At 41.9% G+C, this 23,319-nt stretch overlaps 1 protein-coding gene across 2 annotated transcripts in view; it reads left to right on the forward strand.

Moving 5' to 3' along the window:
- Nucleotides 1-7,733: 7,733 nt before the first annotated feature.
- HMGA2 (high mobility group AT-hook 2) overlaps nucleotides 7,734-23,319 on the forward strand; it is a 110,197-nt gene continuing 94,611 nt past the window's right edge. The window contains exons 1-4 of one of the 2 annotated variants that reach the window (XM_038153992.1): nucleotides 7,734-8,007; nucleotides 8,688-8,918; nucleotides 11,682-11,768; nucleotides 19,351-19,401. In XM_038153992.1, the coding sequence (XP_038009920.1) occupies nucleotides 8,808-8,918; nucleotides 11,682-11,768; nucleotides 19,351-19,401 (249 nt within the window). In that variant the 5' untranslated portion in view covers nucleotides 7,734-8,007; nucleotides 8,688-8,807. The other variant, XM_038153991.1, reaches the window with a different exon arrangement.

Genomic DNA, 23,319 nt, shown 5'->3' on the forward strand with positions numbered 1-23,319 from the left:
GCCGGCCCGCTCCTGGTTCCCAAGCCACGCAGGGGAGCGAAGGCAGCGAGGCACACGAAGGACCCTCTCTGCTGCTGTGGCTGCAGCTTGCTCCCTGCAGCCCTGTTTGCTGGGGCAGCTCAGGACTGGGGAGCGACTTGAGTGCACCGGTGTGCCGGGAAGCCAGAGCGGCCGGGGAGCCCGGGCATGGAGCTGCTGCGCATGGAGCTGCTGCGCTGTCCTGCTCCCGCTGCAGCCAGTGATGCAGCACTCCTGGCTGGGAACCACAGGCACCTCTGCATTTGTGCAACCTTTCGGTTAGAAAGACTGCATGTAGTGACCAGCATACGCTGCACATCTGGATGGGGATGGGTGTCACACAGATAGCGACCAAATCTTTAGCTGCTTCTCTGTTGTCACTCCACTGGCCAGTCTGTGTCTTTCTCTTCCATACTAGTTTCCTTCCTCCAGGTTTCATTTTGTTGACAAATTTGTTTTGTTCTAGCCATATCAGAGTGGTTTTAAGGCTTCAGCGGGCAACATAAGATCTTAAGGGTCTTAGTTTTAACACACATTCACAAAATATCCATTAATTTAAGTGAGAATGCTGAATTTACCACCTTTTGGAATATGTACTAAGAATTTACTGTAGTGTAAATAATTTACTCCATACTTTGTGAAAGTAAGTATAGTGGAAAATTATATTTAGCCTCTAATTTCTAAACTAAAACAGCAATATTCTTCTCTGGTGTAATATATTTTCCAGTCATGTGATGAAGAGAAGCATTTTTTTCAGCTGAGCTCACTTAAAGTTCAAAAGATAAATATATCACAATGACAAATTGCAAAATGCTATTCATACATTTAGGTAAAAATGGTTCCCTCATTTGTTTGTATTTCACATAAACTGTATTACTGTTATTTCCAAAGAAAATACAGTACAAAATAATTCTGATTAAAAATACAAGTATTGTTAATGGACCAAAGCAGAAATTTATCTTAGCCTGGGGTGGGGGGGGGGGGGGGGGTATATAGAAACTAAGTATACTGACTTGGGGTGAAATTCATTCCAGCAGAAAATGATATCCTAATCTCCAGCCCAGGGCCCTACAAGGGTGGGACATGAGTGGAGTAGCTAGTGCAGGGTTTTCTGCATCTGTTTGTTCTGTTCTGGGAGGTTGAGAACTTCTCCACACGGGAAAGAGGTCTGAATTTACAACACTGACAGGCTGTTTTAAGACTTGTCCACAATGAGAAGTTGAAAGAAACCGGAGAGCAAATTTGCCCCACTCTTGTGATTCCATAGTGCATGTGGGAGGACGTCCAGCCTGCTGTGAGCATGGAGTAGTTTATCTGATGGGCTGTGATGTAGGGCATGCTTGCTGAGCACAAAATCAGTCCATGCCTGTCTGTTTGCCACTTAAATGCATCCTCTACATGTGGAGTAACAGGCAAGTGTCAGGCACCCACTGCAGCAGGGCTACTGATTTCAATTTTGTCCTGGAAGAGGCATTTCTCAGTTACCTCCTCTTAAGTTCTAGCTGTACATTAGGACACTGTGACTTTTTGGAGTGTTTTGGTTAAAGCTTATGGTTTGGCAAATGACACTTTTCCTGCTTTTTCCTTAGATCACTTATTTATCCATATAACTTGCTGAAGATCATACAGAGAATGTGCAGGTCTTCAGCATGCAATGAGCTTTTGGTATAATGAGTTAGGACTTTCAGATGGTGCCTTAGTTTCATCTCCATGCAGCTTACCATTGACTGACAGGTATGACTCAGGTCAAAGGATCTACACTTACAATACAAGTAAAAATGAGTAAATGTGACAACAATAAATATGATCTGTAAAATTATATAGCAACAAAAGTTGAATGAGTGATATATTGGTAGAATATCTATAGTAAAGTAACATGTTGGGATCAGAAATACTACTTATCACACATAGAAGGTAATGAACTGGAGGTCTGCAATGTCAGTGCTCAATTATTTTTATCACTTTTATGTTATCAGTTCAGAAATCCCTTACGGAATTGGTATACCCTGATTTCTCTTTCCAAGCAATTCTAAACACCCTGTCTTGCTTCCAACACATATGCATGTTCTCTCTTTCTCACACACACACAAAGGATTCTATAACAACAGGACCATTATAGAGAATGATCTAAAACATGTGGACTGCAGCCAATATTTAGATATGGTATAGTAAATTCTGGAAGGTATAAAAAGGAAATAACTGAACTCATTGCAGAGAAAAATGAGCCAGTCTTAAGTAGTTTTAATCACTGAGTTTCATATAAAGCCATATGCAAGATACTGAGCCTAATATTGAAGGGAAAAGGAATAGGGGTAAGGGAGAAGAGAAATCCAGTTCCACTGGGATTTGGGATGGGAGTTGTTTAGCATTTTTGTAAGAACCTTTCAGGAGATTAATGAAAACCATTTAAGCAAACATATAAAGATGTTTACTAAGCTGTATGACAACTGTGAGCTGACAACCCTAGCATGCATCCCCACAGCTCAACCTGAGCTAAAGGGTCGTCAGTATGGAGCTGCTCCTTCCTTCCACAGACAGCTGTCACGCTTTGCAGGCAGTTCAGTTCCTGTGCCCACTCCCTTTGTCCAAAGGGATCTCTGGGAGTGAGAAACAGCCATCACAGCAGTATCAGGAATGAAGGAAGAGTGAACCACTTCCTTTCCCCTTTCTCAAAATACTCAGCTGTATCCAAGTTTCTGCCAAATCAGTTTTGTTCAACATCCCAACACCCTGAGCTAAGCTCTAGTGCTCACCACTACAGCTGGGGAGGCTATGGATTGCATCTCCTCTTTGGATGGAGCTCTTTGGGTCTGCCCCTTTGCCATTTCCCTGGGCAGGTATGTCGAGCCTCTGTAGATATTCATAGGCATATACAGTTGCCCAGAATCCTGCAAATAGCTGTGTTCTGTATTTGCATAAGATGTCATGCATGAATTGAAACCTGCTTGCCATTAATCAGAGGCTTTAGTGAGGTAGAGTTTTTCACTGAGATTTTTGCTGAGCCTAAGCTTCAACATTTTCACACTTGCAAACTGCAGTTAAGAAAACCTGACTGCCAGCATCTGTCTGATAAATAGTGGTTCAAAAGTGTAACAAATGCCAAACAACACTTCCATGTTTTAGTTAGTGTTGGACATGGATGCAGAAGAAGGATAGAGAGGAGCTTTTTAGAAGTATCAGTCTTACTCAGCAGAGGGTGAAACACCCATTTCACCAGCCTGTTTCATATCTGCTTCCTAAAGTACATGGAAATAAGTGGGACTGATTCTGCCAACTCTGCTCATTCAAAATAGAACTTTACTCCCTCAGAAATCAGTTTGAGTCTTCATGGTGCTGCTCTGCACAAATAAGGCTTTACTTGTTAAGCAGGAAAAATTCCTAGTGAACCATAACTCCAGCCATAAATTAAGGAACTGGATCTGCATAAAGAAATTAAAACCAAAAACAAATTACAAAGTTTCCACACGTGAAAGCCCAAATTTTGAATTACTGAGTGTATGAATCAATGAAAAGACACTAACAGAAAATTTGCTCTTCCAACACACATCTTCAAGTCCAGAGCTAGTAAGAGCCAATAAGCAGAGGCACTTCTCTGGGGGTGATAGGAACACCAGTTTGCTGAGATGAAGTAGTAAGTACTTAATACAGAAATGCAAAAAGTGCCTTCTGGTCTGAAAGAAATCCCATTATGAATGGCAACAGCGTGGGTGCATAGCTGTTGAGGAACAGTGGAAGCATGTTTTGGCCCATTAGGTGTCCGTGCTGCATTTTGAAGCAATTTCTAGGTTGGAGAATTGTTACCAAATAATCCCACGTGGACTGATTCCACTGCAGCTGCACCAGAGTTAGCAACAATGGGAACCTTAGTATAGACAGCTTTCAGTTCCAGCAGCCGTTTTCAGCACTGTATCAGTTAACCCTGCTCTGAGGAGGGTTAATTGACACAGTACTGCAAATGGCTGACTAGATGAAAACTCATATATTATGCCTCCCAACATCTCTAACAATTGTGCAGCTGCGTTCATATTGGCAATGGTGGGAATTTGGAGGAGGGAAGAAATTCCCCAGTGCAGACAAAGCCTGAGAGTGAGCCTTAGTATTCTTTTCCGGGTCTTTTTTGTCAGTCACAGTCATGCTTCCCTAAAGCATTCTCAGAGCCATCTCCAGGTTGCTGATTATGAAGCAACAACCACTGCTGGTCCCACCAGCTGGATGAAAAAGAGTGGAAGAATGGTGATACACCATGGCCCATCTCATAGGTGCACTCAAGGTTCATGTGTCTGCTCTTCTCTCTCTTGTATCACCACAGGCAGCACCATTCTAAAAGAACCAGGGAAAAACAAAAATTAACTTTTCCCACAAATGCAGACAATGTTTGCAAGATGTACTTCTCCTGCACTGACTGGTTCTCTGGCAGCAGAGTATCAGGATTCCCAGGTCCCTGAGTACCCACTGTAGCCTTTAACTACTTAAATGTCTTTGGCCTCCCTGGTTGGCCCCAGAAGTGAAATACCCACTCAAAAAACAAACATGGCAGCCTGTAGCCCTGGTAGGCCAAGGCTGTTCCTCTAAGGGGTTTTGTGAGGCAGTGCAGAGCTGTAGGCTTCTTGAAATATGGAGGAAACAGTGAAAAAAATTCTGAATTTTACCATCTGCTCTCCCATTCCGGGCAAGAGATCTCTTTCAGAGTTAAAAAATTGCTGCTTCCCCTGAGCTCAGGCCTTAAACTTACTATCACTGCCTCTTTTGAGTAGTTTGCACTCCAGGAGAACTAGGGTGGAGAAAACAGGACCTGCTAGAGCAGAACAAAGGGGTGTCCTGAGTCAGAACAGAGGGATGTCCTGATTCTGCCCTCCTATGAACACAGTGAGCGGGCATTATGAAGCTGGGGACACACTTCCTATCACACAGTTAGCATCACAGACCTTCAGTAGCAAACTTGTAAAAAAATAAATAAGTTCTCTCCTTGTGTAAAAGCACTACCAGCTGAGACCATCTGAGCTCACAGACTGGTGGAGTTGTACTTATGTACGGGTTCTGTTAGGTTGCTCCCCATACACATCTCCCTGTGACCATACAGCATGGTTTCTTCTGCATCCGTGGGCTTTTGAGAAAGAAAATAGATGAAGAAGTGAGCAAGGGAAGCTATTTATTGCTGCTATTTATAATCTCCAAGGCCTATTTAACCTGTAGTTTTCCGTCTTTCTAAAATATACTTTCCTGCAACCTTGGTTCTTTGTTCTGATGCAAAATTTTACTGTTGCTAATGGAATGCACAATTTAAAAAATCTCCTCTGGGAAGAGAGGCCAGTTAAACCTGTACAAGCCATCACACTGATTACAGAATAACAAATGGCCTCTTTGTAAGTGTTCTGGGTTTGGTAGCAAACTCTGCACATTATTTTTCATTGTCTTCTTCTTAATTTTCTAGGTAGTTCCTCTGATTTCTTTGGAAATGCCCTGAGTTTAAGACTCATGGAGACTAGAAATCAGGCCAGATTTTATGTCTATAAATTTCCTATACTATTATGAATGGTTCCAGAAAACAAAAAAAATAAAACCACTGATAATTAATAGTTCTGTTAATAGACCAAAGCTTAAATCCCAGACCAAAGCTGGTAGAAAGTAGGTAATGTCTACTCCGGGGACTTTGCAGTAGTCCCTTTGGTTAATTATAAAGTTGTATTCACTGGTGTTTACAATGAATATTGTGCAAATACAGCTATACTGTCAGAGAATGGATTGGAACAGTGGAAGGAACAGCTACCACATCTCTTTTGGGAAGGAACCTGGAAAAAAATGAAGAGCTGTTTCTGGCTCCTCAGCTTCCATCATCCACTTGAGGAAGTCAGGCTTTCTGGGTTCTGGATGTCATGTTGCTTACCTGGGTTAAGGTACTCTGTATATAAATGACATAACAAAAAGTTTTTTGATGAGTCTAGATAGTTCTGTATCCATAAGGAATTGCCATAAGGAATATCAATACCAAGGAATTGATTTATTGTCTAAGCACTTTTGGTTAAGGAGGGAATCAGGATAGTTTCTAATAAAGGAAAGAACCATAGTTGTTTAGATCTTGGATACTGATTCTTCTGATGGTGAATCTGTAGTCAGACTGTAGAAAGACCCAAACTCTGTTGTGCTGGGCGCAGTGCAAGCATCAAGGCTTTTCTTGTCCAGAACAGCTTTCAAACAGTGAGCTTAGGAATACTGATCTCATGTGAAAATTATTTGCTTATGGCTGTATGTAAAAAGTCTTTGAACTATAGCATTTTTACAAGAACTGCTCAAGGGAAGACTAGTGGTACAATTAATAGCCCATATAGGATGATTCTGTAGAGACGGATGTTTTGGAGCAACAGGCTTTTACCAGTTGCATGTAACACGTTCTTCCAGAGAAATGGATGCATGATTATGCTTTAAAGAGATTAATGGATGTTATAAAAGTTATGTGCTGCTGCACTTTAAACTAAAGACTTCACAATCTCTATTTGGAATCCTGATGGCATACAGCAGCTTATTCTTTTGATGTATAGAATAGATGTAGGGCTCTGTGGATTTCTTCATGGTGTGATGGGAACCGAATATTTTACAAAATGCAGTGGGACTACAAGGTTTTTCTGATAGCTGTTAGATTGAACAGGTGGACTGTGTCTATCTTCCATAGCTGGTTGCTTTTGGGGATGGGAGTGAAGCAGGCTTTGGGATTCTTGTGATTGGATTAAGAACACTTTGGCAATATTTTCAGCCTTAAGAAGTGTTCTAGGATTACTCTTTCTTTAGCCCATCTGTCTGCAGTGTACTTTTTCTATTCCATAGAAAATAAGTCAGCTGTCTCCTCACAGCACAGTCCTTGCTGGTCAATGACTGCATGTGTTTGATTGTAGTAACTTTCTGCTTGTTTCCTTATTTATCAGTAGACATCAGAATTTATAAGGTGTCAAGAAAACTGGCCGTATTTCGATAGCGTGCATAAGGAGTGTTGCAGCAGTATCTCTGCCCTCTTCAGTATTATAAACGATAATGCAACTATTCCTTCTGAGCGCTCTCCTGCGCTTGTCCAGCCCCGAGCAGGGGAGAAAGGATGTCACCCGACAGTTACTGCAGGGGTGGCTGTCAGCCAAAGTGCAAGACCTTGTGGGAGGAGTGGGGCTGGAGGAAATGCCCAAGCTGCACACGAAGCCCAGGCGTGAACAAACATTTTTTTTGGGGAGGGGGGGGGACGACGACGCAGAGACAGGGGGGTCCTGCCTGGCCGTTGTGGCCATCTGCTTGTGGCCACAGTGGAGGGGCGCCTAACCATGGCTTGCACGGGAGGGACCGAACCCCGGCGGCGGGAGAGGGCTGTGCTGGACATCCTGCCCCCGGGCTCTGAGAGGAGCCGCAGCCTGCGGCCCCGCCATGCTCGCAGGCAGAACAATGTCGGGGCAGGGCTCTCCGCAAGGTCATTCCCCGTGCCGTCACCCTCCCGGCAGGACAGCTCCGACCCTCCGTCGGGTTATACCGCCCACATCTTACCGCGGCGGCGGCCGTCTCGCGAGGCGCCCAGCCCGCGCCGCGATGGCAGCGCCCGCCCGGCGGCCGCACCGCCGGCCGGGGAGGGAGCCGCGCTGCCGGCGGCCGCCCGAGGCCGGAGCGCGGCGGGCGCGTCCCGGGGCGGCCCCGGCCCGGCCGCCTTTGTTCGGCGGGGCGCGCACGTGCAGCGGGCGCGCAGCCCCGCGCGGTGGCCGCGGGCGCGTGCGGGCGGCGGGCCCGGCCTGGCCCTTTAAAGCCGCGGTGGCGGCGCGGCCCGGCCGGTGCGGGACACGTGAGGCGGCGGCGCGCTCTGCCGCCGCTGCCCCGGCTGCCGTGCTGCTCGTGTTTTATCTGGCCGACCGCCAGCCCCCCATCGCCGGGTTTTCGCTCTGCCTCCTCCTCTCTCTCTCTTTTTTTTTTTCTTTTTTTTTTTTTTTTTTCCCTACAGCCCCCTCCTGGTTTTTCCACCCACGGGTAAAGGTGGCTTTTCTTTTCTTTTCCTTCGTTTTTGTTGTTGGTTTTGGTGTTTTGTTGGTTTTTTTTTTTCCCCTCCCTTAACCCTCATCCTAGTTTAGTCCGTGGGCAGGACTCGCATAATAATATTTCCAGTCTCAGGAGCTCGCATCACAGACACGAACCCAGGACCGCCCCCCCATTTTTTTTTCCCTCCCAATCTCCCAAATCGTTTTATTATTATTATTTTTAAATGATCGCTCCTTTTGCGCGCTGCTCCCGCTGCTGCCGAAATCCCCGTCTTCCCAGGGTGCATGCTTCTGGCAAGATTGTGCAGTGTTCTCAGTCCATTTTCAGTGTGTCTTATCTTAATTTGTCCTGATCCGATCTAAGCGCGATAGCCACCACTTGCTTTCAATTTGTAGGACTTTTTTCCTCTTCTTGGTTTGCTCCCGACTACCCTCGGACTATTTCCCTCTCTCCTTGCATTTCCAGGGCTGCAATTTACTCTGTCTTTCCTTTTTTCTTTTCCTTTTTTTTTTAAATTTTTTTAACCTCTCCTCTTTTGAATTGCTTCATGTTACTAACCATTCCTAAATTGTAAGAGAGATTCATTCCCCCTCCTCTTCCACCACCACCACCACCACTACCACCATCACCTCCTCCTCCTCCTCCTCCCCTTCTCTTCTCCTTTTTGGCAGCACCAGGACGTCCGGTGTGGTGGTGGCAGCGAGCAGCAAAAGCAGCAAGAGCTCGTTTTGATTCCCCCCCTTCAAGGTGCTTTGGAGAGACTGGTTTCAGGCTGAGCAGCAGAAGTCACGATGAGTGCACAAGGTGAGGGACCCGGTCAGCCTTCCACTGCTGCCCAGGAGCAACCTGCAACCGCAGAGCCTCAGAAGAGAGGACGAGGCAGACCCAGGAAACAACCACAAGTCAGTATCGTATAGATACGTAGAGCCGCAGATCTATAGTGTTATAGGCATGTACATGTACGTATTGTGCTGCAAGGAGTCCTGGCGACGGGGCGGGGGGGGCTTTGTTGTGCTGCTTCCCGGCGAGGAGGTGCAGAGGCGTAACGAGGGGCTCCGGCGGGCGCCCCGGCGGGGGGACCCCGGAGCCTGGAGCGGCGGGGCGCTGCCTGCCCGTGCCTGAACCGCGGAGCCTCCTCGGGACTTTCACTATTGTGCAGGGAGCGAGCTGGGGCTTTTCAATGTAAATGGGGAACATGGAGCAGCGCGGCTCCGACCAACCAGCGCTCGCTGGGTCATTTCGAGCTGATTTTGAAATTGCGAAAGCGAGGAGCGGGGAACGGGGCTCTGCCGTCTCCCTCCTCTCTGAGCCCTCGCTATATCTCAATCTGTGTGCGCGCGTGTGTGTGCATGTGTCGGGTCCCACCGGGCGCTGCTGCCGCCTCCGATCTTGACCAGCCCAGCCCCTGAACTGCCCCTAGATGCTGGGGCTGGGGGAGAGGAGGGTGACTAGAAAGTCGCATAGGGTTTTTTTCTTCGCCTTTTTCCTCGCCACCCCCCCCCCCCCCCCCGGATTCCCCCCCTTCCCCACCTCCCCCCCATCGCCCCCCTCATCGTATGGAGAGAGGTGCCCCCGTTGCCGATGGAGGTGGGGGAGGTAGCCGGAGGGGGCTTGCCCTGTATTTGCAACACCTTTTGCCTTTGCTCCGGCGCTTTCCCAAGGCAGGTCGAGGCGACGGGAACGCTGCCGTGTCTGGACGCGGGGAGCGTAGCCCTGTGCTCCCTTCCACCCACAGCCACAGTCTCCACCTGGGCCCCGAAAGGGCCGCGCTGGGCTCCCCTTTTTGACTTGCAAGATCTGAATTCGAGCTAAGATTGCTAGATCCGTGTGTTATTCCCACCCCCACCCCCCTTCCCCTTCCTTTCCCGAAGTGCCATTGTCGCATCGCCTGGAGCTGCCCAGCCGCGCTCAGCCCCTACCGCCGGGCGAGGGGCCCGGGGGGAGCCCCCGCGCTCTGCAGCCCCTCCGCCGGCGCCGCCGAAGGAGGATTTTGCCTGCGGATGCAACCAATTAATCCCGCAGCTCGGCGGGGGCAGCGCGGAGCCGCCCGCAGCCTTTTCCCTGCCTCCCTCGGAAGTCACGATTGAGAAGCAGGGCTGTCCGTGGAGCTCATTTTAAAGCGAGCGTCCGCGGGCTTTAAACGTGTTTACTTCCCATTCATTTGGCATCAGCCCCACTGCCACGAGAGCCTTCGAGGGGCTCGAAACATGGAGAGAGCTGAGCAGCAGAGCCCGGAGCTGGGGCAAACCCGGGTGCTTTGCTTCCTTCCCCTCCCCCGCCCCGATATGGTCCTGTACATTTCCCAGAAAGTACTTTTTTTTGGGAAGCCGTAAAAGCAGAGCCCCCCGTTACCTCGCTCTGCCCTTAGTGACACTCACTCCATCGGTCCGGTGACTGCCGGCTCTGTACCCCTTCTGCTTCACCCCCTGATTGCCCTCGACCAGCCCCGGCAGCCAGCACCCACCGACCCTGCTGGTTTGTGCCCGGGCTTCTCTTTTTCTTCTTTTTCTTTTTCTTTTTCTTTTTCTTTTTCTTTTTCTTTTTCTTTTTCTTTTTCTTTTTCTTTTTCTTTTTCTTTTTCTTTTTCTTTTTCTTTTTCCTTCTTTTTCTATTTTCTATTTTCTTTTTTTCCCCTATTTTTTTTCCTCCTGTATCATTTGAATGTGTGGAAGTGAAAGAAAACCGCGTCTCCTTCAACGTGCTCAGAGCCCAGATGTGCAGTGCCTGCGAGGCTTGCCACTGAGCACTTGGGGAGTCCCCTCGCCAGCCTCCCCTTAACCTACCCGGGAATTATGAAAGCTGACGGGCTTTAAACTGGTTTAAGTTAACAAACTGCACTTAATTAGTTCTACCGCAAACTGTAATATGAATGAAATGTATCATATTCAAGACATAGTGTTTATGATTCACTGAATAAATATTTGGAATCTGAATTCTTAGTAATTCATACCCAGTTTTAAGGACTGGTTATTCACTGGCAGGCAAAGGAACTAGTTAAGAAAATAGCTAAAATAATCAGTGTCGACTCATTTTCGAGTTGGGGTTTTGTTTCAGATTTTTCTTTGGTCGAATTTTTTTGGCTTACAAGTGTTCTATTTGAAAAAATGTTTAAATTTGCATGTTAATACAAATCAATTTTCTTTAGAAAAGGTGTGAATATAATGCCGACTGCAGAACAACAAAAAAAATTGCCCCCTTGAGAGAGAAGTAGTCTCATCTTACTTTACAATATTCTGGTAGTTAACTTTTTTCCCCCAAAAAGCTTGTGCTAGAAACTACATGTGAAAATTGCATCTTGCTATAATGCAATGCATTTGAAGTTAAATGGGTAACTGTGTTTTTTTTTAAATAACTGCTCCTATATGAGGGAAATCATAACAATTTTTAAAAAATGTGCTCCCTGCTATAACTTGTGTGTTAGAATATTCACATTTCCCCAAGTTTTTCTGTGCAATTGCAAGAGAAGTTTAACTCATTTATTGTGCAAAATATATTTTTCCTTTACCTGGACTTGCTAAATTTTTTATGTTGCATTATTAATATTATGTTATTTACTGACACTGTTAATTCGTATGTTTTAAGCAACTTCTCAGTTTAGTTTATCCTTTAGAACATCTGGGTTAGTTGTAACCTCTTGCCACAGTAGCATGTTTTCCTGTATTTAGGAACCAACTGGTGAACCATCTCCTAAAAGACCAAGAGGAAGACCCAAAGGAAGCAAAAACAAGAGTCCCTCTAAAGCAGCTCAGAAGGTGAGATTATTAAAGAGAAAAATTAGTAATGCTGATTTTTTTATCAACTGGTTGCAAAAAAATCCAATAATTTAGGCTGTGAAGTGTGGGGTTGGAACTCTTTTAATAATGGAAGCTACATAAAACATGAATTCACATTTTTTAAATCAGAATTAATATCAAGACCCTAAGTACAGAGCCTATAAGGGCATCTTTTTTAGTAGTCTACAGATTAGTGAAATAACAATGTATTTAATGAGAAACCATGAGATGTCCTGTATCTAGTAAGGAAGTCAATGTTAAGGATATTATTTTCTTCATTAAGATTTTTGTAAGAGGAAGATTAATTTCTTGCCCACTCACAGTTGTTACTACTAGAGACCAAATCTGTATATTAGAGCTAAGTGCTTTGTCAAACATAAGTTAATTAGGAGTAAATCCAATTATGTGTTGATGGAAATAAGTGCATATATTGAAATTTACAGCTTTAAAATGTGATGGTAAAGTAAACTTCCAGTCACAGTAAAAGCCTGTTGTATCTTGTTTAGTAATCAGTTTCAAAGAGACTTTTACTGGAAGTGCTTTTAGTCTTCTGCACCACTGTTTCTGCTTGGTGATGGGACCAGACTTTATTCTGGTGGTTCTGATTGCCCTCAGCTACAGGAGAAGCTCCCTGAAGTCACTGCATTTAGTGCATGGACTGTACATCACAAATACAACATGAAAATTTGACTAAGTTTTATTTGAACTGGGGAAAGCACCCCATAAAAAAGCTGTATTAGCAAGGCCAGTCATGCATACCCTTCTGTAGGAAATATTTTAGTGAAGGCAAATTGTTGTGTATGGGCTTGAAAACAAATATGGGGGATTTGTTTATGTTGTTGGTTGTACAGCAGTTAGCACTAGTTTACAGGTACTAAATCACTAAAGCTTGCACAATCTGGTAGTGAACTGTAGTGCTAAAGTGTATCAGTATCTTTTAAAGAGGTGCCTGACAAAATATGTGGGAGGTATTTGTGTCCTCATCTAATTATGGTTCATTTTTCAGTATGCCCATGGTACTGGCCATATTAAGTTTGATAGTTTTCAATGTTATACATTACTATAGCAACTACTGATAAATATTAAATCATTAAAAGGTGGCTATGGTTTCATGTCTGTTTTGGTTAAAGTGTTGTCAACATTTGTTTGAGGTACTTTTCCAATTGTCTTTAAATTCAAAATTAGTAGTTTTTTTGGTTGGTTTTTTTGGTTGGTTTGTTTTGTTTTTTTTTTACTTTATGGGCTGGAAAAAAAGCAGCATGTTCTGTCAAGAAATCCATGAATTAGTAAAAAATGCTTTACAGGTTTAGTATTAAAAATCTTTCAAAGCCATTCTGCAAGGTAATGTGCTTAAAATGTTGATTTTTTTTTCTTTATACAGTAAAAGCATTCCTCAGATTCATGTTAAAATAGTTTATATGTCGCTTTTCAAAAGAGAGGGAGAAGTTTTTTATTAGTGTAGCAAATCCAAATGTGAGCTTACTATTTTAAATATTACTCCTAGGAGTGTTGGCTTTCCTAGGAAAACATTTGTAGTAAGATAAAATTTTAAGTAATCTGTAGAAAAGTTTTTAAAAGATGCCTCTGAAAGGAATATTGCCATTATTTCATTTACACAAGTGATTTGGAAGTCAGTATAAATGGAAAATAATTTTAAAGCATTCATATATATGCATAACTTTATCAAATCAAGAGTTTTCCAGATGATTCTGGTACAAAGTTTTGCTTTCCCAGACTAATTTAGAAACTGAGTAATTTCATTTTAACATTTTGATTTTCAGAATGCATCAAGTTATTGCTCTAATTAAAGCTTTTGGGTATTGCTAATGTAAAAAATTGACCAAAGACCACGTGTCTTTTATAATAGAAAAAAACTCTTTGAGGGGTATGTAATTACAAGTCTTACTGGTTTCTAGGTTTATAGATAAAGTATGTAAGTGTTTGATGAATCCTCTAAAATATAAAACACTTATTAAGCCTCACTAGAAGAATGAGACTGGTATCACATTTCAAATAAATATTTTAGCCCTTTTTCCAAATTGATAATTATCCCTCTCTAAAATAGTTCAGCTTTTACCAGGTTCCTCAAAAGTATCTTTTAATGTAATATTATTTCCAATATTTTTTCTAACTGTAATAGGGATGGGAATATTTTGGCACTGTAAGAAAGCTGCATTTGGTGGTGAGGGTATCACCCCTAAAAGGAGTGAACTATATGTTCCATTTTGTGGTACACATATTTACACATACATATGCATATGTGCATTCATTAAGACTTTCTCCAGGCTGTCTCAACTCCCAGAAGGAGCCCTGGGTATCTTAGCTTAAGCCCCTCTACATGTGAACCTGGGCACTATACACCCAGCTGGAATTGGCTGGAATTTCTGAAGGATAGTGCGCGCCCTGTGTGTTTCAAAGGGAGCTCATTGAAATGCTTCAGAGTGTTCACAACATGTTAGATAAACGTCGACCAGGAGGACCCACCGGGCAGCCATGAGAAGGCACTCATGATTAATTGATTGGGTGTTCTCTTGCAAAGCATTACACATCACAATTAAAAATGTATTGCACGAACTGGCGGTGAGTTAAAAATACTCCAGAACTGGGGCTTTGTTTTGTTGTACTTCAAAAAGGAAATACTCTTAGATCAGTTGGTGGACAGTTTTCCCTGGAATTGTGGTTGTGTTGTATGTTTAAAATTTCTTGGTTCACAGCATTTTAAAAAAAAATTTGTTTTGGGTTTTTTTTTCTTTTTTTTTTTTGGTTTTTCTTTTTTTTCTTTTTTTTTTTTTTTTTTTTTTGGTTTAAGAGCTTGTGTTTGGTCTTAGTAAACTGGCCTTGGGGCATCTGAAAACAAACTGTGCTTGTTAGGAAATTAGCAATGTGAAACTTCACAATGCATACAAAATGTTGCAAAACTAACTGAACAGCTAATAATGTGGCAATTACTCTAATTTTGGGTGATAGGCTTTCTTTTTTCCTTAAAGCCTTGCATATCACACATGCCTAAGTTTTTATAAACTAGACACAAGAAATAAACTGTGTTTTATAGGAGACCAAACCATTTCTCAATTGTTTAATTTTCACAAACAGGAGGAACACAATGTGTTACCAGATAGATAAGAAGAGGTAGAGAAAGAAACTCCTGATCACTTTGCACTTGAGTCCCCACAGTTAGGTTGTTATTATGCAGTCTGCATCTTTTAACAAGTTATTCGGTCATTAATTTAAAATATTTTCTAAAAAAATAGCAAAATGTGAATTTGGTTTTGGGTTTTTTTCTTCCTAAAGCACAACTGTTTTTTTCAGGAAGATCATAGTGGGGAAACTTCCTTTTTAATTTCCTGGGTGTTTTGTGGTTGAATTTTATTTGTTTGGTGAGCTGTGTTCCCAGCCCATCACATTGCCCTTTATAGGGCTTTTTTTTTTTTTTTTTTTTTTTTTTTAGTTCCAATAGTTTGGCTTGACAAAAATACTGTGCAGGCATGAATACTTTCCTGCTTGGGAGCAGGAAACACATTTGTGACATTAGAAAAAAGAATAGTGGCTACTATATGATTGTCGTTAAAGGAATTGTCAAGGGATGTCCCAGGAATATACAATGGTAAAAATTCTTTATTAAAATTTACCTTCAGCTAAAATATGTTGAGTTTTGTTGTAGTTACTGGTGTAATGAGATTCACTGAAAATGCCTACAGAGCTTGATGCATCATCCTCTGAAAACTAGGGCTTGTGATCCTGTGTGTGACTACACTTGCTATTGTCTCTAGTTACACGGCCAGGTTTGGTATGTAGAAAGGCATGCCCCTGGGTTAAGCAGTCCAAAGGTAAAAGAAAAGAAAAAAAAAAACAAACCAGAAAAGTGCGTGTGATCAGGACTCTGCCCTGAATTGGGTCACGAAAATCTAGTTGGCTTCTCCATGCTTCATTCATTTTCATCAACACCACTCGTTACAAGCTTAAAGGGAAAACAAGATCAAATTTATCAAGTGATTGTAGCATGGTTATTGCACCGAAAAGATAAGAGACCTCAAAATCAAATGTTTTGACCAAGATAGGAAAAGCAGAAGACTGATTTCAGTTTAGCATTAAAATGGATAAAACAGGACATAGAAAGTGTGATGTTTTTGTACTTAGTCAATGCCTAAGGTTCTTTTAGGAGAATATTTTTTGACTAAATAACTGTGTGGTTTTTTGAGAGGGACACATTCCTGGGCTAGGTCTTTTGACTCTGACAACAGTGGTCTTCCTCCTGAGAACTATCACTTATTTTACCTGACTTAAAGCTCTGACATATTTTATCTGAGATCTCCAGCAGATCATTTTGCAATGTAGAGTTATTCAAATCTGTTGCATTTGAGGTCTTCCTTGACAATACATAGATGCCCAAAGAGCACTTTATAGCCATTCAATTATTTATATTTGTCTTGTCTTGTTAATTGCTTTCAGTAGTGTAGCCTTGGTTTCTATCTGGATACAGCACATTTTTTGCAATAAGGAGGCAGAGATCATGGGCAGTCAAGTCCTAGAGTTGCTGGGAGAAACTGTTTGGAAGCAGGGTTTGATGGCCCTGTGGTACAGGGCTTAAATGGATTGCCAGTTTCCTGGTGACTGTTAGCTCACTTCCAGATAGCAGTGACTGAATTATGATCTTTCTCGCCTGTGGTAAATAAAAACCACTTTCCATATAGATCATGTTTTTAAATGTGAGTAAGTTTAGTTCTGTTCCTCAAATGTGACATTGCAAAAAAGGTGTGTTCATATTATTGTTTATAAGAAATTTCATATTTTTAATGAAATACACTTTGTGTTTGATAACATACCTGACCCTTGTTTAAGCTTTAGTGATTTCATGTTTTAGCTATAAAAAGCAAGGTCATGCCTCATAGCGTAGTAGCACCAAATGTTAAAAAGCCCCTGACCAAACACCACCTCGGAGTGGCCTGGAGCTCTGTCAGGATTTGCCCCTAGCTTCAGAGACAACACTTCAATTAAAGCCAAGAGCCAACAGACTGGAGTGTTTCTGATGGTGCAGAAACCTGTTCAAGAGGAAAGGCCATGTATTAGTGCTTTCATGGAGAACCAATGTATTACCTATCTTACACAGAGTAAAACATTTCTTCAAGGCTCCAGTTGAAAGAAAGTCTTACGCTGTTGGAGAAAACACAGCTATTTGCTAAAATGCAGTATTTTAGTAAAATGCAGGCTGAAAAAAAAGGGAAGGAGGTGGAATATTTTCCTGAACTTCATGTAGTTATCATTACCACTGTGCTGCTACTGCTCTTTTTGTTTGTTCTCGAAGAGTTTTGTCTTTCTCTTCTCTTGAAAAGGAGATTAAAACTTCCACTTTGGACGTTCTTGTCATTCATTTTCTGCAGTTTAATCTGTGAAAACCTTGCTGTTTACTTACAGAATCTCTCTGTACCAAAACATCACCTTTGGCATGCCTGGCTGTTTGCTCAGCTCACCTCTGGGAAAGATTTGGTTTTGATAAGAGCTATGGAAATGTTTTTCTTCTAACATGAGGTGGAAGTCATATACTGCAGGAATATAGTGCCTTTCAACCTGCAAGGTCCCCAAGCACTTGACAAACCATTACCCAAACTAGCCAGCAGGAGCATTGGCCACTTCTGACATGGACCTTTGGTGGTGGTAGAGCTCAGCATTGCTGAGCTGCACGGGAAGCGGCCACCCTGTGAGACAGTTTATGGCAGGAAGCAAAGATTAGTTATTCAAAGAAATCTCTTATGTTCATTATTATTTGTAGCTAAAATTTTTGGATGGGTTTTTTTCAGGTTTGTATGGACTTTAATTATTAGACCAAAGTAGCTTTGTATTCAAAAAATTAATTATTTTTATAGAGTTTTGGAAAAGGATCTTTCCTTCAGATGCAGTAATACACACAAGAAAATAAATAGCTTTAGTGTTCTGATAACATGTCAAGTGTTGATTTGTTAAGACCAGTTGTAACTGGTATTTCTTTTTAAGATTTATGCCCAGTGTTTCATGAAGTAAACATAGAAGCAGGGAGCTATAGCTTATCAACACTAAACCATATCTGGTTTTTTGCATCCTTCAGGTTACAGGGTATAAAGAAATTGAACGCTTAAAGGAAACAAAACTCTGAAATAGACAGCTACAGGATATAGTAAATGCACTTTAACAAGTATTCTCTTAAGAGGGTTTCACCTTACATGTAACACTGGTATAAACTATTAAAGCTCAAGTTTACTCTCTTAACAAGTCTGAGTGATAATTTTGCCCTTCAGGAGTGTGAATTTTATTTTTCACAGCTTTCTTATTGTGAGGTATTTATTTCAAAGTAATTGCATTTAACTCACAGGGCAGGTTTTTTTGAAAAGATTTCTCCACTAGTTCCTAAGCTCAAGTTCTCCTTTAGAGAGATCCGATTTACACAGCATTGGGTTACAGTATATGTTACAGCGATTGACCAGCAAGTGATTTATTTAATGGCACAGTTGATTTCTAAGGGCAAATCAAATACACATACAGTTAACTGGGGGGAAAAAACCAAAGGAACACAATTTATGTGTACTAAAAGTCTTCTTTCTTGGGGACCTTGTATCTGGAAAGTCCTGCACTGACTACAGATGGTGGCAAAATTCTGAGTGGAAGAGGATTATTTACCTCGTGAAGTGTATGGATGAGCATAGCCTTGCTAGAGAGAATAACCTGGAATTTTCATTTTAAACTCTGTAAGTTTTTTAGTGTACTACATAAGTACTGTTATTAGTAGTAGTATTCACAATGTCACACAGTGGAATTAGTGGAAGAGCCTATTAAAGGACCCATATTTCCTTTAAGCTGAGCTCCAGGAGCTACTGCTGGGCTTACGTAAATATAGCTGTCACTTCTAGGGCCTCTTCCACTTTGTTTCCTTAAACCTGGAAAGGGAAGGTGTGTTTTGGGCCATGCGGGGTTTACTTACAGCCTAAAGGTGTGCTTTTACCTGGAAAACTTCATGTGAAAAGTAGAGAAATTTCCCAGTAAGAACACAGACATGCTCATGGTGATATTCTGTCCTAATTACTTTCACGTGTGACGATAATGGGACTAAAAAATGAATTATAGCTGCTGTAAACTGCTTTGATCAAACTTGAAACTGGCTGTATTTTTAATTTAGTATCTTCAAGTACTTTTTGATGGCCTGTGAAAGACTAGATTTTATGTTCTTGGAGGTTCTCAAGTTTCCCAATTGCCTTGTGTCCCCACCATCAGCCTGCATGTGGGATGGGTGGCCAGGGCACCCCCGGCTCTGCAGAGGGCCCTGAGCAGCTGGGGCTGGGTGGGCACCCTCCTGCATGCCCCTGGACATGTGGATCAGGGCTGCGGACGCCCTTGAGTGCAGGTGAGCGCTGCCTAGGAAATGTCAGAAAAAGCAGCATAGCCACACATTCTGCCAGAAAACACGCAGCTTAGCTGGGGGGCCTGGTGCCACCCAAGAGGTATGATTGTAGCTAATGTTACAGGAAAGCAGTTACTAGTTACTAGGGCTGTTAAGTAATGCTGAGGTATAAAATATGTTGTGCTTCTTTTACAGAAAGCAGAAGCCACTGGTGAAAAGCGACCTAGAGGCCGGCCCAGAAAATGGGTAGGTATTTCATTTCCAGATTTATTTGCTGTGTTATAAAGCATGTTATAAAGTCCATTCCTTTAGAGAACAGTAATTTCGTTTGTAAGAAAAGCATCTATCTTCTGTGTCTCTTTGTTCTGGTGAATTGACTAAAGGGTTAAGAGAGCAAAGAAGTTGATCACAGCTTCCTACCTTTAGACTCTGGTAGTTTGCTCAGGACACTTTACAATTGAATGTTTGCTTCGAGTGAATATTTATGCCTATCTTATCAGCATGAAAAGAGGCTCAACTCTTCCTTCAAAAGAGAGTAACAATGAGATAACTTGTTCAGTAATTGAGTAACAAAGGTTATAAAGGGGCACTATGGGACATCAGAGGGGTGATAAGACTCAAATGTAGGGTGCACTAGATAAAGTTTAAAACCAAAATGCTTTTGTTCTACATTGCCTGGAAACATGCGTATTTTCCTTAAATCCAGTGAGAAAGAGCACAGATGAACAGCAGGATACGTGCACTTAGAACTTAGTTTTTCCATTCACAGTAATTTTCATGCCTCATATATTTGTAGTGACTGGTAATATATTTCATTAAAAGTTTCCACGTTTCCTGACCTCATTTAGTCTTTAGAAGTGTCTATCAGAAGTGTGTTTTCATTCTTCGGCAATGGAGGTATTTCATTCTTAGGTACTTAAAATTTTGTATCCTCACTGATGTTTACAGCTAACGAGCCTGGTGCACCTCTCATCTGCATGTTTTTCGCGTGTGTATGGGTTTTCATATGGGGTGTCACTGGGAAAATGGATTGAATATTAGATGATAAAAAGGTGTGGCTGTGTGCTTCATCACAAGTTAACATTTCTGATTTCCCTTTTCCAGTTCCTTTCCCTGCTCAACATTTTTCTTAAAACTTCTGTTTTAAATCCACCCCCACCATCTCAATTTCAAACCCTTATTTCACTCTGTATTCTCTTTCCTCTTGTCAGTCCTGTCATTTCCCCCTCCATTTTTTTCAGTTCTTTTGCATAGCTGTTAAAAGAGTTGTAAAAGTATATGCTTGCAAAAGCTCAAACAGCACAAGAAGGTACTGAAAACTACAGCCAAGGTTCCCCAGAGTATTAGCCACTAAACACAGGAAAGCTGGCTTTAGCAGTCTCCTTAAGAACTAGTTCTATTGCATTTTCCAGTGAATGTTCCACAGGATATTTCTTTGGAGAAAACAGACCACTGCATACTAGATGAGTGGTTTATACCTGTAGTTTTTATGTCAGGCACTTTTCAGGTACACGGGGAAGCTTACTGGCATTAAAAAACTGGCTTTTTGAAATGTATCTATGCTGGTGATCTTCTCATAAGCAGCTTGGGGAAGGCAAATGCCAGATGCAGTAAAACATGGGTCAGTTTCTGTCTGCTTCCTCCCGTCTGGCTTGAACCTTGCATATCTGGGCGCTGAGTGTTGCTTGCTTGATCCTCACCTTGGGTGCAATCCCTGGGAAACAGCAAAAATACTTGGTTTATGAGAGTAATTAATTTATAACAGTCAAGCCATCCCCTCTGAGTTAGGAATGTGTGACAGGTGAATAGGGGTGGTTGAAGAGTTTGGGGAAAAGGGAAAAGGCAGCAGCCTGACATGTTAAACAAGTTTTCTCTTGTAAGTACACTACATTGAGTTTTCAGTGAAAAGGGCTAGTACAGCACTTCTGGCAGCTTGTAGGCTAGAATGTTTCCCTTCTGTGTTCGTATTTTTATGGGGAAGAAAGAATAGGCAGTATCAGTGGAGCATTCAGTATGGAATGGGCTATTTGTCAAGTCAAGAATCTGATTTGCAGAAATGGGAATTACTGAAATGGGTTGTATGCATTACTTTATTATGAGACCAATACTTTTGACAGTTTCACTCATTTTTTTAAATAATGCATATTTTGCTACTTGGTGTTACTTTGCTGTTGCGCCTGTTGAAAGCGTGGTCTTTTTACTTTGTTATTCCAATGATATGATTGCTTCTTGTAATTTTTAGAGATAATTGTCCAGATCTGCAGCTTTCATTGAGATAATGACATGTTTGATTCTCATGGTCTGGAGAATTTTTCCCCCTTCTCTTTTTTTCTCTCTTTCCAGTTTAAATTAAGTTCATGGGCTCCTTCTAGCTTGTAGTTGAAATCAGGGGAGGAGTCTGCCTGAAAGCAGATGGTACAGCATCATCCTTTTTGTTTAGACGTCCAACATACGGTCAGAAAATGTCCATTTTTATCACCCATATTTTAGTTTCATCCTTAATGATTATATTCTTCTTTAATCCAATTTATTTATATGTCAGGCCTTAATGATGATGGTTTAGTATCTGTGCAAGTAAGGAGCGTGTAGGGTTTTTTTCTTGGAGAGGGCAGAATTCTATGTTTTCATAAGTTTATAACTCTTTTTTTGGGAGTCTAGAGGTTCTGTGTCATATGTTGTTCATCAAATTGTAAAGTATTATTTCTGCTGTTTCCTTCAATATGCACATGCAGAGACATACGAGCTAGCAGACCACTGTAGAATTCCGGTAGCTGGTATTTCTGCTGGTTCAAATTAAGTATTTAATGTTTGTGATTCACAGTGTATTTATTTATATATTATTTTTTAGAAGAGAAGTAAATCTTTTTTGACTACTATAAAACTGAGAGGGGGAGGGAGAGCCCAAGTGAAGAGGACAAGAAGCCCAGTTTATCACAAGCATATGAGACATCAGATGATCTTTTTAATGCAATAATGTGTACTTTGCAAAGCTGTCAAGGGAAAGAAAGAAGACCCTTGTCTGTAGAATAGACTGTAAAGATTAAACAAAATGGTCTGAAAATAAAATATTCAGCTACATAGAAAAGCTTTCGAAATGTGGAGGGCTAATTGAATGAAAGTCCTGAAGATAACAAGATCAAGCAGGTGGCAAATGAACATAGTTGAAATCAGAAACACAGTGCTTGCTGCTGTAAAACTCACCTTCCCTGTAGGTTGCTGCACCCATGTGAACACATTGAAGGCTGTGAGTCTATTACCTATTAACCCTCTTCATAGGGGCCTCAGTACTCCTTAATTTTAGAGGTTTTATTGCACAGACATACTCTAAACTCCTTGGATGCATCCGCATTAGTGTGTTAGGTCAAATCAGGAGTATGCTTCGGAGATGCAGCTCCAAATTTTCACCACTTACTGTAGGTGTTGTGTAGCAGTCCCAGAGATCATTGGTTGGACTCCTTTCAAATGAAACCAAATTGGAAGATGAGCTGTAGAAGTGCAGTCTTTTAGACATTCAAGACACAGGACTAGGCTAGAGGGAAATAAAAACCTCTTGAAAGGTGTGTGGTTTGGACCTTAGGTCCTCAGTACCATCCTGTGGTTCGTATCGTAGGTATAGCCTTTGATGCTTAAAAAAAGCCTATGGAGCAACCTGGTTTTTATTAGCAGAATTATTTTATGTAGCACAGGCATAAAGTCAAATTCACATTCACAGGAGTCAGTGAAAGGTTTGTCATTAACTTCATCAGGGCCACGTGTTTGCCACTGAGGCCTGATACTGCTGCTCATGGACTCAGAGACTGTTTTTCTCATGGCTTCACATAGCCCTTTGTAAAGATCTATCAGAGGTTTTATATTGTATTTATTTTGTTTGTGTATGCCTGTAATTTGACTGAAAGGAAGGGTTTGTAAGTAGAGCAGAGGACTAAGTAATCAATTGTTTTGCTGTTTGTTCCAAAGAGCTGCATTGGAAAGCCCTGGAAATTCCATAGTCTTCTAGTGCTCTCAGGCGTCAGTTTAATGGAGGAATCTGAAATCCAGTTTTGAAGTTGATGCTGAAAAGGGTATTTGTTTTTTATTTCCATTGGTTCTGTTGAGTCTTTAGGTAGAATTTCTTGCATTGTCATATTGTTTGACTTGAACCACAGACTCTCTGAATAGCCTGGT

The sequence above is a fragment of the Motacilla alba genome, chromosome 1A, assembly GCF_015832195.1.
Source record: "Motacilla alba alba isolate MOTALB_02 chromosome 1A, Motacilla_alba_V1.0_pri, whole genome shotgun sequence".
In the NCBI taxonomy this organism is placed as follows: domain Eukaryota; kingdom Metazoa; phylum Chordata; class Aves; order Passeriformes; family Motacillidae; genus Motacilla; species Motacilla alba.